The sequence below is a fragment of the Brachyistius frenatus genome, unplaced genomic scaffold (genome assembly GCF_029030835.1).
Source record: "Brachyistius frenatus isolate BFR_SWC_R1_liver_20210118 unplaced genomic scaffold, ASM2903083v1 Contig_99, whole genome shotgun sequence".
NCBI lineage: Eukaryota > Metazoa > Chordata > Actinopteri > Embiotocidae > Brachyistius > Brachyistius frenatus.
Window position 1 is genome coordinate 720,381 of NW_027210698.1, and position 19,517 is coordinate 739,897.

Consider the following 19,517-nt stretch of genomic DNA (forward strand, 5'->3'; position numbering starts at 1 on the left):
CGAGTTGAACCCTCTCGGCTCTCTTTTCTTACTCCAGGGCTCGGTTGATGTCTTCGGCTGCTCTCTCCATCAGGGCGTTGCGGATGGAGGAGCGAGGGATCGAAACTTGCTCGGAGATGGAGGAGAAAGGCGGACTGAGTCTCTCGGCGGCTGAGCAGGACATGGGGCACAATTCGCGGCAGAGAGACACCATGGAGTCCACGACCACCTGGACAAAAGACACGCGTCACTACACACACGTTATGTACATTTAAGAACTTCTAAGGATAAAAATGTTTCCACAGAATTTGATTCTCAAATTGTGTGCATTGCATATGCAATACATATGCAGTCACTATTGTAACCATTCATATCAACTGCTCACATCTTCCTGTACATGTTAACTTAACAACAAAGTTGGATATTCGTGCTTGAACACACCTGAAATTCCCCCACCTATATTTTATTATCTTTGCAAATCAGAACTGCAGCTTTGAGCATAACAACAAAACCGGGCGGCACAAACAAAGATGTAAATTCTGCTCAAGTAAGTTGAATTCCAATAAAGAAGTAACCCAGATTCCTCCTCAGGGTGTGTGCTGCTTTTGTCTGTGTGGTGCTATTGAATCCCAACAGGACCAAATCGGAAAATAACATTTTTTAAAGTCTTCCTTTCCTGTGAATTTAAATGCTACATTTCTTTCGAAGTCAGCATACCTGCGCGCGCGCGCACACACACACACACACACACACACACACACACACACACACACACACACACACACACACACACACACACACACACACACACACACACACACACACACACACACACACACACACACACACACACACAGTAACGCGCCATTAATGGGCAATTTAAATGCAACTAGTTCAGTGCTGCACCACTGTTTAAAATACAAATGCATCAGGGGAGGACTGTTTTGCAGGTCGACCCCCCAGCCTACCTGCAGCTCTTTGTCAGCAGCTTTGGCCAGTTCTGCAGCCAGAGTGTCCAGGCGCTGTTTGACGGGACCGTCCACCGACAACACGTGGGCCAGCTCACACAGAGACGGATACAGCTGATGAACATATGCACAACAAGACACAGCAGAGAGGAAGCCATTTAGTCACATTCAAAATGAATCACAAAACTTGGACATATTAGAAAAATATACTTTTAGCATCTAGAGGACTCATTAAGCAGATTCTGAAAGTCAGGTCAATATTTGCTTTAATATATTAGCTTTATATTATTATTAACACATTTATGTCTAAGCAGCAGGTCAAGATGAAGCAATTGTTGGCTGCATTATAAATTGCTGCTTTTTTTAATCTCTTAAACTATCATTACATTAAATTAGCGGGAAGGACTTTTTTTGTTGTCACAAACTACTTAGATTTACACGTTATTTACTTTAACTATTATTATTATTAAAAAACAACATGTCTTGGGGTTGCCAAGTTCTCTGTAGCTCTGCTAACTTTTGCTGTTGCCTTATCAGAAAGTGAAATTAAAGGTCCCATAGTGTATAATTCAGATTGCCATTTCATTTTGATTATTTAAAGCAGGTTTAAATGCTATAAAGATACTGTGAAAAATGTGTCAAAATGCTCAGTCCACACATCCTTTATTTTTGATTTGATTTGATACACTTTATTAATCCCCGAGGGGAAATTTCATCACTACAGCAGGGGGGCTCTCAGGGGGGAGATGCTGCAGCAGGCTGCCACTAGCGCGGCGCCAGGTAACCTGACCTGAGGTGCATGTTTTTGGATGATGGGAGGAAGCCAGAGAACCTGGAGAGAACCCACGCAAGCACAGGGAGAACATGCAAACTCCGCACAGAAAGGCCCAGGACCGGATTCGGACCCGGAACCTTTTTTGCTGTGAGGTGACAGTGCTAACCACTGCACCACCGTGCCGCCCTTATTCAGCAAGTCGGCTGGACTGCAATAAGTTTGTGATGTCACAAACTCACACGCAAGACATACATGTATGTCTGTCCTCAGCATGGCACATAATTCAACTTTAAATGTGGAGGAAAACATTTCTGTCACAGAGCTGGCAAGCAACAAGACTGAAGAAAACCTGTGATTGGCCTGGGCATACGTCACTCAGAAAAGAGTCAACCAATCAGAAGAGAGTGTCATTAATAATAATGCGCCTTAAAGACACAGACTCAAAACAGCCTGTTCTTGATAGATATCCAGAAAGAAGCCTAAGAGAGGAAATGTAAAACTATGTTGAGATGTTTTTTGGTACCTAAAACCAGAAGAATATCTTCTTATGAATATCAACATTGCAAATAAAACACAGAAAAATAGTCAAATGTGGGAAAAAGGGACACGGGACTCACAAGAAAATTGTAAACCTGTAGCTTGATAGGTGATAATTTTGGCACATTTTCTTGCCTACAGCTTTTAGAAATGTTACTAATTGCTGTAAATTGCTTTATGTTTTCTTGGTCTAAATTGTATTATCACACAACCCTTTACTTTAACTCCACCATATGTAGCATTTGTAGACAGTACTTATTTCTTCATGCACATATCCATATTATACAATAATGTGTTTAAAGCCATTTATTAAACATTAATGTACTGCTTATAAAAGCTCAATAGTGGAACTTAAGAAAAATAGCTTAAAATCGTGAGTGGTGCTTCTCCTGCGAGTCTCCTCTACTGTGTGACTGACAGCCTTTTCAACAGAAAACAGCAGATTATTACAAGTCACAAAGAGGACAAATATTTATATGCAACATGAATTTTGACCACAACCGGAAACAAAACAAAATGAACTGTGAGGCTCAGGAATGTGTGTGTTTGTTCTAATCAATAATCAAATGGCAGCCAACACGTTTTACTGTTTTAACTGAGCACATAACGTACCAGTTTGTTGCATCGTTAATATCCTGCTGTCTTCACATGCACCAGTACAAACAGAGCACAACATGGAGTGTGTTTTCTTATTTGGTGTTGATGAGTGGATCTGTGTAATTTTTAATACTACATTAGTATTCAGCACAAACACGTTTCATGTTGTTTTGTTGGGTGAAACTTATTGAAGCTGCTCGCAGTGTCTGGCTCGAACATATGGTTTATGGATGCGAGATTCCCGTTACGTCAGTTGTGTGCCATGTTTTTGTGTTGCCGTAAAAACCACATGGTATTTTTGTTTCTGCTGTATCTGCTGTCATTGATTTGTTTTCTTCCTCACAGAAATAAAAATAGCCATTCAATTGGAGTGACAGGACACTCTAAAAAACATATTTGTTGTAATTTGAGGCTTTCTAGAACTTCAAATTCTTTGCATGGAATAAGCATCATTCTAAATCGAGCTCCCGGAGACTTCAACATAACTGCTGACCTGACTGCTTATTCATTAACCTTTACTAATTAATTTGAGATTTGACTATTGATGACTCACCAGCCTGTGAGATTCTTTACAAGCTGCCAAGATGAAGGTCGTTCTAACGCACCTCTTATAGTTTATTCAATAAAGTAACAATGAATAACTATTAAACTGCTAATAAAGTCTTCAGCTGTAACTTATAATTCATTCATTCTAACGCTTCAAAATTAAAGAATGATCCATCTCACATCCATCGTTCTGTATGTGAGCATTTACTGAAGGTTTAGACTTCTAAAATACAGACTGGACTGTTATATAAATGTATTCATTAGTTCTTAAAGTTTGAAAGAGCAGCCGTTACTGCAGTAATAATGAGACTTTTTATAATCACAGAGATCTTTATAGTGGGGTCTGTTTTGCTGTTGTGTGTATTGCTGTTTAATGCACATTTGCAATATTCCAGTTTTACTGGTTTTATATGCTGAATCAGTTTTATTGTTTTTTACGGTTAATAGCCGGAGCTTTGTCTCTTTACATTTATTTTAATGTATGAATGATTATAAGGATGCTGCTAAGTATATCTTGAGTGTCTTAATAGAAAGTGTAAAATCAGAATCTCCAAAGTAATCATAGTCAAGAGGTCAAAGTCGAACAAATTAACAATATTTCCAGCTTAACTACAGTGAAGCAGAGGCATAAAGTTCACAAAAACTGCCAGGACATAATACACACTCCACAGCAGTGGTTCTCAACTGGTGGTTCATGAGCCAGAAGTGGGCCGCAGGGCTATTTTGAGTGGGACACAAATGCGTGCGTTAAAAAAAAAAAAAAAAAGGTATTTAAAAGCTTTTATTTTGCAGTCCACTAAATATATAATGGCGCACTTCTATTTTGAAAGACATACAGTATGTTTTCCCATGACAAGGCGTGCATGCAGTTGCCATTTTCTGACAGCGTTGTTATGACAGTGACGACTAAGACAAACATTGTCATGTCTGCCATGAACATCACCAGTTAAAACTTCATGTTTTTAACATTGCATGAAGGCATACACTGTACTATTTTTAGGTAAACAATGTGGGTCCACAGCATAGACTGTAAACACAAAACTGACATAGCCTCCATGATGTCACCCATAGGTTTCCTGAAAAGTGGTTCAGTAGCTCCAGCCGTCACCATTTTGGCAATGCCCAATTCAACCTTACTCCAAGCTAATTCCATAAGGTGGTGCATGGGTGGAGCTGAGGCAGGACGAATGAAGCCTGGCTGAAACCTGCAGGCAGCTCGCCAACTGTGAGGGCACCCTCCTGTCTCTTAAAGCAGCCACGTCCTTAACGAATGAGTGATGTAAAAAGCCACCCCTGGTACAGTTGCTGCTTTTTGTGGCAGGCTGTAAACAGGTTTATTTCAGATGTAAAGTATGGCATTTTAACGAGAAGATATGAGGACTGACTCTCTTTAGGAGGTAGCCTGTAGTGGACACTGGAGGAAGTGCAGTTGTTGTCATTTACTTGGTTTTCTGTCCTAAAGTTTACCACTTGGTCCTGAAGCTAGACTTGTTGAGAACCACTTCTCTACAGTACTAAAAACATGATGTCTGTCTGTACTACACAATCTGTGGCATTATACGATGAATCATGAATCACAATTTATAACTTGCACACGCATACACACAAACAAACACAGTCCACTCACAGCTCTCGAGTTCCTGGCTTCCTTGAGGATTTGTCTGGCCGTCTGGACCTCCTCTCCTTCCTCACAGCCTTTCAGGACACAAACCTGCTGCTGCACCCGCACACACAGGCGCTCCATCACCTACACACACACACACACACACACACACACACACACACACACACACACACACACACACACACACACACACACACACACACACACACACACACACACACACACACACACACACACACACACACACACACACACACACACACACACACACACAAAGAGAGAGAGAGCGAGAAAGACAAAAACAGTGCAAACAATAAGTTAGCTGTCACAATATTTCAGTCTATTATCAAAATGAAAAATCTTGACTTGTTCCTCATCATAATCACAAACACAGATACACACCTGTTCAGCAGTGCTGGTGACGAGGCCTTGGTTCAGCCGGAGAGCCTGTTTCTGAGAGAAACGCTGAGTCTGGTTGTTCCTAAGCAGGGCACGCTGGATCTGTCACACACACACACACACACACACACACACACACACACACACACACACACACACACACACACACACACACACACACACACACACACACACACACACACACACACACACACACACAGAGAGAGAAAACAAACAAGGAGGGAGAGGAGTGGAGATGACAGGTGTTTACAAAGTGCAGTGTGCAGGAGACAGGAGACAAGTCCATTTGCATGGTAATAAGGAGAGTGGAGAGAATTTTGAACTCCAGAAACAACAGGGACGCCTTTGATTTATTTTCTTGACTCAGCAGGTGGAGGTGTTCACTGCATCATCATCTTATGTAAAGAAAGATGGAATTAAGAGTTTCTCAACGACTTGGGAGCTTCAGAGACCAAATGCAGGCAAATAAAAGTCTAACCTAATTAAAGGATTAATCCACTGCATATGTACTGTTGGGAAAAGGGGTTTGACAAAAAACTGAAAATCATCAGGCTGGTGCCACAGCAATAACAGATCATGTTCCAATAAGCTGGTGCACACGTACAGTAAACTGCTATTTTGGTTTCTAGAGATGTATTAAAATGCTTCTTTAGTCTCTGAGCCTCTGGGGAAGAGAGACATTGTGCGTGATTGACTGACAATTGAGTTGTCAGGGAAATGGAGTCTGACGTGCCATATAAACAGACTTGCTCTGTTACCTGCACCCTACAAGCCAAGTGACAAACTGCATTTAGTGAGCAATGGTAGTGAAGGACAAGGACCACATGGTTCAGTATTTTAAAGTTATAGATGTTGATATCTTACTAAATTCATTTCTCCTGTCTGGCGGTGTTAGCAATCACACTTTTGCTTATGGATATTTGTTCCTGTATTTCATCAAACCAAGTCTTCAAACAACATATGTCCATACGGGAAGAGACACTGCTGCTGAAAAGCTAATGTTTGCTGCTCGTACAAAGCCTGTCACTCTTTTGTGTCATCTTTGTTGGCAGCTGTCTTGTTGTCTGTCAGGTTTACCATCTTGCCAAACAAAAAGGAATAGTTACTACTGTGGTTTGGAAAGAAACGCTTTGATTGGCTACATAAAAAAAAGGGGTCTCAAATCACAAATATAACCTTGAGTATACAATCTTGACATGTACGAGGTGAGATCAAAAAGGTCATTTAAGGCATGAACACAGCGCACTACAGTAAGGTGCATGGAGCAGGGGGAAGCTTTAACTTTCATGAGTAAGCACTCCAATGTACATCACTTGATCAACATCAGCACCACCTGAGTTACACACATTTTTGTGACCAATGGTAAGCGAACATTTGTGATTTCACAATTGACCTTGAGCAGAGAGCTCACATTTCGTGGCATACTCTGGAAATCAGTAACGGCAATGAAGCAGTGATAGATGCGAGGTGTTTTGAGTTTGCATTTTCATTTTAAGAGGGGCAGAACATTGTCCCAGTCCAAAAAAGGTGCATCTGGTTCGGGGCACAACCAGGTGAGTTCTCTTTGTGCACCAGGAACTCGTCCCACCAGGGTCTGACATGACGTTCAGAGGCACCTGAGGGAAAATAGTCAGAGCAAATGACCTGAACTGTGGCGCGATGTAAAAAAAAACACAGGTGCTGATGTTGATCAGGCAACGCAGCTTGGAATACTTTCTCATAACAGTTATAGCTTCCCACTCCTTTCATGCTCACAGCCTCTGAACTTTGTGATCACACCTTGTATGTATCAATGAGCTGAGGCCCAAAGATCAAATTAAAAAAATTTAAAAAAAGAAAGAGTCAAAATGTGCAGATTTTGTCCAAAAAAATAAGTTGCAGGTGGACATTAAATATTCACATCATGTCTATGTTCTGTAGCAAGAAATAAACTCAATTTCAAGTGGTCTTTAAAACCTAAAGTAACCACATCATTAATTGCAAAGGCAACCATGCAGATCAATACCAAGAGGCAACTGTAAAAAGAGATCTGCCACTTTTTCATTTGAGTTTTTTTAAGTAACAGGAAGCACCAAGAGAGTTACAGAAATGCCGGGAAGCCACAGACGCACTGGTTAAAAAAAATGTTTATCATCAAGAAGGGTTTAATGTGACACGAGCAAAAAAAAAAACAAAACGGGGACATCTTGACGATTTCTGGCAAACAGTGACGCAAAGAGGAGCACTGGCTACATGCTGCTGCCACTGACCAGCACACAGTGAATGTACTGTGTACAAAAAGAACATCATAGATGAACTCAGCTGATTTCTAGCTGTCTGAACATCCTTGTTTTCCTCATGTTTCTGACATGAGACTGAGCCTCCATTTAACCCAAAATGATCAACATCCTGGTTCAAAGCCTTTTACTCATGAAGTAGAAAGAGAACCTTTCAATGTGTTTAAGGCAACAACAGTTATTTCTATTAGAAATCAATAGTCCAAGGTGTCCATCTTCTTATGTTTTATATCTATTGACAATTAGGTTTTGTCACATTTATTGCATAATCACCATTATTTGAGCTGATTATAATTTTTATTTAATGTTAAAAGGGTTTCCTTTCATTCATTTTAAGCTGGATGAAACTAACAGATAGACAATGTCATATTTCTATCTTTATTTCCACATCGTTTTCTATCGTTTGAAGTTTAATTGCCGCTCTTTTAATGACGTCATCTCGTTGCGGCCCTTCTTCTGCGATGATTTAATCGCATGAGTGGAGAATTAGCCATGCCAACTGTTTATTTAATGGTGCTTAACTTCTAATATTTGACGGACAGCATATCTTTGATCATCTAATGACGTAAACATCATGGATTTATTTACAAAGCCAAACATCACAGCCGATAAATTAACAGAAAAAAGACCACAATATTTGTATGACAATTATTCGTCAAATAAAATTTAATGATCGTGACTTTTCAAATGGAAAAAAGACTGAATTCATGCCTGCAATATGAGGATGATACAAACTGAACCACTATAGCAGTTATTTAGTAGTTCTGTGAATATATGGGAATTGGTAATCTCTCATTTATTGCTGTGGTTATTATATTGCAACCCAGATATTAAGAAGGCCTTAGGAGGTCTTTGACAAGTAATTCTTATGTCACACAGGGTTTTCACCAAAGCAACTTAATCATCTTTCACACTGAATCATCAATTCTAATCATCAAACCCCTGAATTAGTCTGATCGTAATTGTCAGAAATCACAAGCCCCTCTCACCTTGGTCAGGGCTTGGTCCATCTTCTCTGGAGCGCTGCGGTACGCCTGGGTGACATCACTGAGGGGGAGGGGCATGTATTGCAAGGTGAAGTTGCTTTTTTTTTTGCAGAGATGGAAGAAGAAAAACAGAGGAAAGAAAGATAATATTACCCTTGCAATAATAAACGTGGAGGAATTGTGATGTTAACAAGAACAAACAGGAAATGCCCTCGGCACTTATAATGGTTGTCTTCAATCCTCTGCACCCACGCAGCTGTGTACACACACACACACACACACACACACACACACACACACACACACACACACACACACACACACACACACACACACACACACACACACACACACACACACACACACACACACACACACACACACACACACACACACACACACACACACACACACACACACACACACACACACACACACACACACACACACACACACACACACACACACACACACACACACACAAATTTCGCACCCGCGCATATTTGACTGGCACACACGTCAAGACGACTGATGAAATGCTATGTAATCGTAAACACTGCAGATGGTTATCCACATTTTGTGAGTGTGTCTCCCCCCGGCTTCAAAAAGATGCTGCTGATGTGTGCGTGTGTGTGTGTGTGTGTGTGTGTGTGCGTGCGTGTGCGCGTTGTGTGTTCCGTCTTACTGCTCCAGCGCTCTCGCCACGTCTTGGAAGCCCGTCGCTGTGGTGTTGTTGCGATCCCACGTCACACTCCTGAGAGGATCAAACCAGCAGGAAATGGGGGAAGACAGGCACAGAGAGGAAGAGGATCAGTTGCTTTCTAAAGCTCCTAACACACTCACAATCACACACTCACACGGGGCATAGTATCACAGTTTAAAACACTACTTTGACGATATAGCAGTACAACACATCACAGAGGAATGAACACCTTCCTTTTGCTACATGCATAGAAGAAGTTTGGATTACAGCATTTGGGATGCATGAACGACTGCCATGAAACTAATGAGCTTCTGTTACTTCATACTGCATTTTCTCCATCTACACTCCACACCGTCTACTCCTCAAAAAAAAAAAAATATATATCCAATCATTTTCAGACCCTCTTTCCTTCATCTCTCCGACTCGTTTTTGCCCTAGAAATGTAATCAGCAGAACCTAAATCTCTCTCCTTAGGTGGTCTCCGTCTCCCATCTCTTCACAACTCTCCCTCTGTAGTTCCTCTTCTTCGTCCATCTAACTTCTCCCATCCTACCCCCCTCAGCCCTCCACAATAGTCTGTCCTCTATCCTCCTTCGCCCCTTCTCAAGTTTCCAATCGACTCCTTCCATACCTCTCACACACACACACACACACACACACACACACACACACACACACACACACACACACACACACACACACACACACACACACACACACACACACACGGCCTTCTTTTCCTTTACTTAAGGCTGGTGTGATACACAGGCTGCCTGAAGGCCCTCTCCCTCCTCCCACTGATTCTCCTCGCTATCCCTCCGACTGCTCAGCGCTAAGTCTTACCTTCTTATCTTCTACATGGCTCACTTTCCTCTCTCTATCTTTGAAGCGCTGCCTTTAACTCACCGTTCTGCCTCTCAGTGTATCCTCTCCTTAAACCATACCTAACATATTAATTTTCTCCCTGACCCTATTCTTTCATCTGTCCTCTAAACCGTCTTCTTTCCCCGACTCACTCCTCCTCTCGTCTTCTGTGACGAGTTCTGTGATCTGCATGGAAATTCCTTCTTTGCGCCCATCAGAGTACTGATTTAAAAAACAACAACAAAACAAAAACACACACACACACACACACACACACACACACACACACACACACACACACACACACACACACACACACACACACACACACACACACACACACACACACACACACACACACACACCTGAGGGTTGTGTTAATCTGCAGAGCTTTGCTGAGCATCTTGGCCCCGGAGTCCTCCAGGAGGTTGCCGCTCAGGTCCACCTTCCGCAGGCAGGCGTTGGAGCCCAGGGCGTTGACCAGCACCGTGCCCCGCTGGCGAAGCCTGGAGTCGGCCAGGGAGAGGGACTGCAGGGCCTGGAAGAAGATTTGAAAATGAGAACTTTTAAAAGAGAAATAGCAGCATGTATGTCAAAGAAAGAAAAAAAAATAGTTTTTGTCGTGCAGAGGAAAACGTGGGTGTTAAAGGCTTTTGAGTGAAGGGGAGTGGTGAAAACAAACATCTGTGTATACCAGTATATGTGTATATAATGACTTCTGGCTTTTATATTCCCCAAAAATCTGGGAATTTATCAGTGCTCATTAATTATTAAAGAATTATGATAATTTAAAAAAAAAGGAAAATCAATGATGAAAGAACCTGAATGAAAATCTGATTTTATAATCCGTATAACTAATCTCACACTCTCTGCAGTTAAATGATTTATTGCTTTTCTTTTTATTACTCATTAAACTCTTTGAATGCTTATTGAAATGTTTTCATTGTAAGATTTAGGAGGATCTATTTGCAGAAATGGATTATAATGTTTTCATCAGTCACCTGAAACTGAGAATCATTGTGTTTTAATTTCCTTCGAATGAGCCCTTCATATCTACATGGGGAGCTCCTCTTCAACAGTGCACCATGATGCACTGCCATACGGTAGCCCAGAAGGGACAAACCAAACAGTGGCTGGAAATGTTTTTCTCGAGTTTCTTACACAAGCTTGGAAGAGGAGTGAAGGGCTCGGTATACTCAGCAGGTTACAATCTGCAACTTCACCACTGGATGCCACTAAATACAAAAGTTCTGCCTTTAAACCACAGTGTTAATTGCAATAATTGGAAACTTTTCAGTGAAAATGTGTAAAATGAAAACCAAAAATGTGATGCAATTGTAGCTTCTGGTGCTCTATGCTAACGCTTACGCTTTGTGACCATATATGAGCGTTATTCACCTCCCAAAAGATTTTTAGTCAGAATGTCTGAGGCTTTTTGTGTTAAATATTCATGAAGGAGAGGTTGTCTTCCTGGCTAGGTACTAAAGAAAATGTAGTTTCATGCCAACAGTTAGACGTGGAAACCAATACTACTCTTGTCTTCTGTACGATTAATACAAAACCTGGAGCTAGCTGCCAGTTTGCTAAAGTTAGCAACAAAAACAAGGAAAAACTGGAACTTATCTTACATTTCAGTATTTGTACAGCCTAAAAAAAAAATCTAGATAAAACAAGTCATTTAATTAGTTTTAGAGGTGCTGTTAGACAGGTTTTGTTACCTTTGGACTGAGCTACTCCAGCTCTGAATTCAGTGGACATACAGTACAGTATGAAGTGGACAAGTGTATTTCCAAAAACTATTGCTATTTTTGGTATTTTGATGTATTTTGAATTCGCTGCATTTCACTCGGGCTGTTGAGAGTTCTCCATTTCTCACATTTGATGCTCGCAGCCCTCTATGCCTCATACGTTTGTGTTAACACGGGGCCAAATGTCTGCAGGGCACACTCACAGATGGTTTTGATGCTTGTGCTGTCACTAAGCGTGTGAGCTGACCTATGACAAACCGAGTGTAATTCCTTCAACCAAACACATTTACACCTGTCTGTGCTTCTATTAGTGTGATTTTACTCAAGCCCCAAGTCCGTGCTCTGCGCCAGAGCATCGTTGTGGGCTATCACCATCAACAACGGTAAATAATTGAGTAAGCTACTTGTCATGCTGGATTTACAGAGCAGAGAGAGCCTCGGGATTCTTGCGAATGAACTGAGACCAAATGAATCATTCGTTTGGGCCCACAGACCACGTGACTCGTGTGCATGTTTGCGCCTTGTGTGTGTGTGGCAGGTTGGAGACTGAGCTTAAACGCGCATGAATGAGGACACGAGAATTTAAACAGTGACAAGTGAGAGGTTGTGCATGCACAAAAAGTGTGTGTTTGTGTGTGTGTGTGTGTGGGTACGGTGACAAATCTGTAAGGCATGTGTAGGCGTGTATTTGTGCATAAAACCAGAGAATGTGTGTGTCTGTCTGTGTGCAATATGTTACATAATCAAACTCACACACTCTTCCTCTTGCACCAAATGAACTAGTTTCTGCAGGATTTCATCCAGTACCCTGAGGATGCAGAAACAAGAGGAAAAACATTCATCATCTGCATCATCTTCACAACCATCTGCACCACTGTTTCCCCACGTGGTTCCTACCTGCCCTTGATGTTGAAGTTCTTCCCCAGCATCAGGTGTTTGAGGGAGGGGTGCCGGGAGAATGCTGGGATGACAGCCAGCAAGTCAGCATCCAAACCTACACGCAACACAACACGCGTATCAATACAGAACAAGTGCAACGCCAGCAGGGCTGCGGTCTGTGGGGCTCTGGTGAATAACCACTTCCAAGCAGATCTTTAATTACACTAATGTATGAACTGAATAAATAAGAGAACAGGCCTGAAACTTTAGAGCTAGTCTTGAACCCAAAAAACTAGATTTTAAGTGATATATCAAAAATGAAAGAGATGTTTTGCAACATGAAATTATTTTCTGGGCTGTTATCCCAGTGACTCGTCATTCTCTCTGCCAGGTGCTACCATTTTTTCCCTTTAAAGATGTTTTTTTTTTTTTTTTTCATGGTCCATTTTGTAACAAAATCTCCCTGCCCACTGACATTCCAAAATACTCCCAATTAACACCCCCCCACCCCCCACTCACACCCACTCACCTTTTCAAAAGATCAAGGATCTGCAGCTAAGAGGAAGTGGTTACCATGGCAAGATATTTCAGCAAACAGGGAGGAAAATACCTCATTTAGAGAGCAAAAAATATCTGTGGTTAAATAAGCTCTCATGCCTCTAATGTGGGGTGAGATTCTGTTATCAGAGTTTCCTGTGACATAACAGAGCAGGAGAGGTGGAGAAAAGCTCCACAACTGACATGTGTTGAAGGAGACGCGTTAACATTTCTGTTGTAAATGGATTGAAACTATCGAAGTGACAAGCACATATGATTAAAACTGTTCAGTCCAACTCTGCTTAAATTTGCAGGTGTGTATTTTGGGTCTTTTAGGTGGAACGCCGGCCTGCCCTGGCATTTTGACAACAGTTAAATCAGCACTGGGTTGTGGGCTGCCAGGTTGCAGTGACAGAGAGGTTGTAGTTGTGTGTGAACGTGTGGGGTTTTTGTGGGTAGACGTGTTTTAAAGATCATAAAGCAACTTGGTAACATCAGACAAACGTATAAAACTTGAGGATCAGTGTTTGACGGTTAATCATAATAAAGTTTAAGGCCGTGCAAATTACAGTTTACCAGGAAAAACAACAAAACGAGGAGATGGTCCTGAAATACAGGAGAATTGCATGTAATCAAATTAACCAAACCAATGGCATGTCTTGGCATCCTTTAAAGAGACAGTCCAACAATGTAGTGTGATTTCCATAAAGATAGGGTATTTAATAAGATTTGAAAAAGAAGGATCAAAATCTGTGCAGCAGCAGCCAAGTTATTTTAAATTGTAGTCAGTAGAATGGATTAACCTCCAAAAAACATTGAATACTACAGTACCCATAATGCATTAGAACCAACTCCATGAAACACAAAATTCCCAAGACGACCAAGATTTGTGTTAAAGATTTGAAGTCCATGCTGAGATAATGCTGATATCTCTATGACACAAGTTAAACTTTGTGGAAAACTGCAACAACGTTACATGATTAAACAGGATGCGTGATACTCCACTGAAGTGTGTGTGTGTGTGTGTGTGTGTGTGTGTGTGTGTGTGTGTGTGTGTGTGTGTGTGTGTGTGTGTGTGTGTGTGTGTGTGTGTGTGTGTGTGTGTGTGTGTGTGTAAAATCAGTGGCGTGCGCCTTTTGTTCAAATGTATTTTAGTTCAGTTTAAAAGGTAGCCGCTCAGTTCAACAGCTGTATATATGCTGAGGTCCAACCCAACATACATCAAACAGCCCCTCTGAGTGCATCCCTGGTGGGTGTGTGCACAGACGTGTCTCTTACCATTATCAGAGATGTCGAAAGTCGCGACGCACGAAACGCGAGGAAACAGCTCTTGAATCACGCCGGCACCCGCTGACCTCAACTGTGGGCGGAAGACAGACAGGAGTGGAGCAGGATGGGATAGCCGTGAGCGTTAATCTATGAAGATGATGAGCGAATATATGTGGAGCACCCACTGACAGAGCGTACCTCACAGCTGCTGATGTCCAGGTGTAAATCAGTGATATGAGGGTTATTGGACAAACCCAGGAACAGAGCCCTGAAGGAAGACACGAGCGAGGCAGGGCGGGAAAGAGAGAGGCAGGAAGAAGAGGCGATTAATGTGAAAGTGGATATGGAGGGAGGGGTGAGCAGAATGACAGGTAGGTAAGAAGAAATAGGGATAAACAGGTCAATTAAGGAACAAAGACAAGTGAAGATGAAAAAAAAAAATAGTGAACCATCATTCCCACAGAAATCCAATTGTGTCTAACAACCCAAACGGATCAGCTGTCCCGTCCTGTCCCACGTTCTCCGGCGCACACCTAAAAGTTTCAGAGCCATCTTAAAGGATTTAGAGAAAAGTAGCTTAAAGAGAAGATTCATAGCTCGGCTAAGTCCCAGACAGAAATCACCTCAAAAAGCTTTCATATTTATTCTGGAGAAGTGGCCAATTGTTGCACGTGCACACACACGAGGCCGGCCGGGTGCGGAGAGAACACTGCATTTGCACATCAAGGCTCTGCTGGAGGTTGTTCTTGTGCGATAAATACACATACAAGAGCTGCGCGCCATGAAGAGGTAATGAGGAGAGGTGCTAAGTGGGGAGTCCTGCTCCATCCATTTTGGCTGCGATCCATCATGCAGCACACAGTCATCTCAATTGCTGGCAGTTTGCTTTGTTTTCTGTTATTGATCGTGGGTTTTTTTGGCCAGGAGAAGCTAACAGCAGGATACACACCTAGCAGAGAAACCGTCACATTGCAGTCCCTGTAGGGAAACTGGCTTTTTTCGATTGGCTGCTCTGAGCTGTTTTTTGGTTTTTTTAAGTCACAGATCTCCTGAACATGCACAAAGACATGTCAGCACAGTGGAAGCTGGTTAGTACGAGTGGCTTCAGTGTGTCCTCTAATTGAATGCCAGTCTACCAACACAATAACAGGGCAGCGTTGCTGTTAAGGAAAAAGGTTTTGAAACCTAATGTGTGCTTTGATGTTTTAAAATCTCACTGATGGTTTGGATGCAAACTGCACTCCATGGGGTGGAAACTATTCTGGTTTTCACACCTGAAACAATGAAAAATTAAAAATAAAAGTCTCGTACGGCGAGAGTCTGCGCTTGAAACGAGGGCGGATTAAACTGCTCTCCTCTCAAGGCCGTTTTACATCAGCTATGCATCAGGGTGAAAGCAGGGGCCAGAGAACACTCGTGTTAATGCGTGGAGATTCTTACATTTTAAGAGTCTCCTCTTGGATAGCAAATTCAAAAGGCCTTCAGCGGCGATCCTGCATGTGCTCGAGTTACCTGGCGTTTTAAATCGATGCACCTCGCAGCATCATGAGTGGATACATTTTTAGCACGAGTGGCCCCGGTGGGAATTCATCCGTCGCCGCTCTCAGGCTTCCGAGTTTGACTAAACAAATCTCTGCAAACGCTTGCTGACACAGAGAGGCGGCATCAGTCAAAGCTGCCGCTAACAATGCCCAAAGAGGTTGGAAGTTAAAAATAATAATAAAATGCGTGCGTTTTCCGAGAAGCTGCTTATGAAGTCATGTCGGTGAAGTTTCATTTCAACAGAAACGACATCAGGTTTACGCGATCACTCGGCTGCTGGGCTGTAATCTGAAGGGAAACTATATTAAACAGTCGAAAACATGTCTCCTACAACTTCATACTGGCTCATTTGGAGTATTTCAGCTCCTAATTGGATTATTTTATGGATTTCATTACCCCCACAGTGTGCAAAATTCATTATAGGAACATAAGGAGACATTCTGCAACAATTAAAACCATTTTTTTTTCAAAGCAATACATTTATTTATTATATAATTCTGAGCTTATTGTAATATTCCTATAATATCTAGTAGGGTTAAGTGACTTTACAATTACCTCAGATTTTTTTCTCTAAATATCTATCGCTGACATTCTTTCTGTTGTGGCTCCTCAGCTGTAAACATATAGTATTTTACGCCCATATCATTAACACAATATAACAGGGACTGTTTGATGTGTATATTACCACATCCTCTTGGCATCTTGGCTTTTATCGCAGTTTATTTTGCCAACGCAGTACATCCTTCCTGTCCAGAGATTTTCCAAATGAAGGGAAAGGGATTCTGTTGCCAGTTGGCTGTCACAAAGTGGTGATACACTAGTCACAGCTGAACACAGTCAGCAGAATATTCATAATACAGCCACATCAGGAACACCTGACTCATCGTATGCACAATGTAACACTAAGAGAAGGAGCTGGTTGCCAAATGAGTGAGAGCTGTGGTATCATCTGCTATTAAATGGTGTTGAGCTGATCCACCTTTTTGTCTCCATATCATGACATTGATTTTAATTTAAGCCAATATGCCAATTTAATACCAATTGTGTGTTTTATCAAACTGTAAATTTGTCACTGAATCATTTTAATGTAACATGAAGCCACATCATCATGACGTGGATCAGTTATGTCATGATACGACGATGAGGACACAGATTGAGATTTTCCATATATCGGATCAGTGCACTGTCAAATGTTATTGCACAACACTGACAACTGTGATGAACTGTCATCCCAACCAATTAGAGTCTGTACTGACTTTAAGTGGCTCAGGAGTGTTAACCAATAGGGAGTGTCGGGTCAGGACACGGAGACTGAACTGCATCAGGTACACAGGCACAATTGTACATAATCTCTCTAAAATCTATAAATCATTTGGCCTGTGTGGTCTATACAAGTGATTAGTTACTAAATTAAACAAGAAATGCACAGCAGTTACTATTGGAGTAATAATAAGGAAATCAACAGAGAACCTTTTAAAGTAACTTTCAGTAGAGGAAAATCTGCATAACATACACCTCAATAACGTAATAGGATCTTACAACAATTCTGCAACACTGAACTCGCATATTGTACTGATAGTTGGTCATCTATGCACACAACAGGTGAGGGTTACTTGGTTTTTGGTCCTTAAATTGAAGATTTGGGGAGACTGTCTGCTGTCTGCCTGCATGCCTGCTATGGTAATTGATTAGCTATCAAGAGCACTGCATAGACTTTTCTAAGGAGTCTACACCTGCTGATAGTATAAATAGGTTTCAGTCTGCTGGCTGACTGTCTTCTATAACCCCATATATATGTGAACTTAACATAGCACTTGGCATTAGATGGTGCTTTACTGCCTTCATTAGAATTTTTCCCAGTACTGAAATTGATGCATTCGTCACTTAAGGAAAAAAGCCTCTCTTTTCACAGGTCGCTCCCCCTGTTAAACCTGCAGGTATCTTCACTGTGTGTTTGTGAAAAGCTGCTTTGATGTATTTTTGGGAGTGATTTGTTTATTTGATATTTCTCATGTTTTAGATGTATTTATCTGGATGCATTGTGTGAGAAGTGGAGGCACATGCATGCAAGCTGATATGGGGGTTATCCATCTTTTTTTTAATCAAATGAATTTCGTGCGGTATTGAATTACAGTGTGATCAGCCCAGATACATAATAATGACACATTCAAAATGGTTTTGAATTAAATAACGTTCAGGATATGCTCAGCCTCCTGCAGTTTAAGCTGTACAAGTGATTTGCATGTAAGAGATGCTGGTAGATCTCAGGGCTCTGAAGGTCCCTTTAAATCTCTGCCTGTGACAGGAACTCACCTCAGTGAATCAGGGGGGACCTTCATGGAGGCTAAGCTGACATGGGTCAGGCTGAATGCTGAGCTGAAGAACTGGCGGAAAGTTGGCAGGGAATCTCTCGCTTTCCTGGTAAAAAAAAAAGAAAGGACAACACAGAAAAGAAGAGGAGAGATGTTACAACGAGGAAGGACGGAGGGTGAGCTTTAAAGAAGAATCACAATTAGGCCATTTGACAGAAAAGAAAAGGTGGTCAGAGAACAGTGAGAAGAGATAACAGACTGATCGGGACAAGAGACGGGATGACAGAAGGACATGATGCGCTAATAAAGAGTGACAGAAAGTTTGCAGCAGACGAGCGTAGACCTGACAGAGAGGGAACGTTACGAGAGAGGAAGAGAAAAGGGTAAAGCAGACAGATGCTGACTGCGACATTTAGGTCAGTATTATAATCAACCAGACGCCGTGAAAAGGTGAAGTTGACATTAATTACTGCCACAAGTTAAAAAGGTAATACTGATCAATTATCCAACCATCTGCATGGCCTGTACAGTGCATTACCCCGCCAGTCAGAGGGATTGACAGGGAGTATGTCTGCATGCGTGTATCACAGGATGCATGTAGTATAGATCTGTTTTCAGCACTTGTCAAAGCAGCCAATCTGCCATTTCAGCCCCCACGGTACAAATAATTCACCACAGGGGGAGGATGAGGAGTCTGGAGGAAGCGGGAGAAAATGATGAGTGGCAAGTAAGAGAGGAGGAGGAGGAGGAGGAGGAGTACGCGAGGGGACGGATGAATTCATCTTGCAGAAAGATGAGGTTTGTTTTTCGGGGAAAAGATTACCCGCTACCTCTCTTCAGGCAGCTGATATGTTGTTTACTTGTGAAGCACACAGGCCGTTTTTATTGCTGTATTTTTTTTTCACCCTGATAAACACTGAGTATTGTTTTCAGACGAGGCAGCTTAATAAATACA

The 19,517-nt window shown here is 41.8% G+C and overlaps 1 protein-coding gene across 4 annotated transcripts in view; it reads right to left on the minus strand.

Annotated features, from left to right (window-relative positions):
* The window catches only part of carmil3 (capping protein regulator and myosin 1 linker 3), an 89,290-nt gene that overhangs the window by 16,775 nt on the left and 52,998 nt on the right, over positions 1-19,517 (minus strand). For all 4 annotated transcript variants that reach the window (XM_069711350.1, XM_069711352.1, XM_069711351.1 and 1 more), the window contains exons 16-27: positions 18,564-18,668; positions 14,907-14,976; positions 14,718-14,799; positions 12,921-13,017; positions 12,777-12,831; positions 10,641-10,813; positions 9,394-9,462; positions 8,712-8,805; positions 5,429-5,527; positions 5,030-5,149; positions 948-1,061; positions 33-208 (exon numbers count right to left, since the gene is read on the minus strand). In XM_069711350.1, the coding sequence (XP_069567451.1) occupies positions 33-208; positions 948-1,061; positions 5,030-5,149; positions 5,429-5,527; positions 8,712-8,805; positions 9,394-9,462; positions 10,641-10,813; positions 12,777-12,831; positions 12,921-13,017; positions 14,718-14,799; positions 14,907-14,976; positions 18,564-18,668 (1,254 nt within the window). The remainder of the gene's footprint in view (positions 1-32; positions 209-947; positions 1,062-5,029; positions 5,150-5,428; positions 5,528-8,711; positions 8,806-9,393; positions 9,463-10,640; positions 10,814-12,776; positions 12,832-12,920; positions 13,018-14,717; positions 14,800-14,906; positions 14,977-18,563; positions 18,669-19,517) is intronic.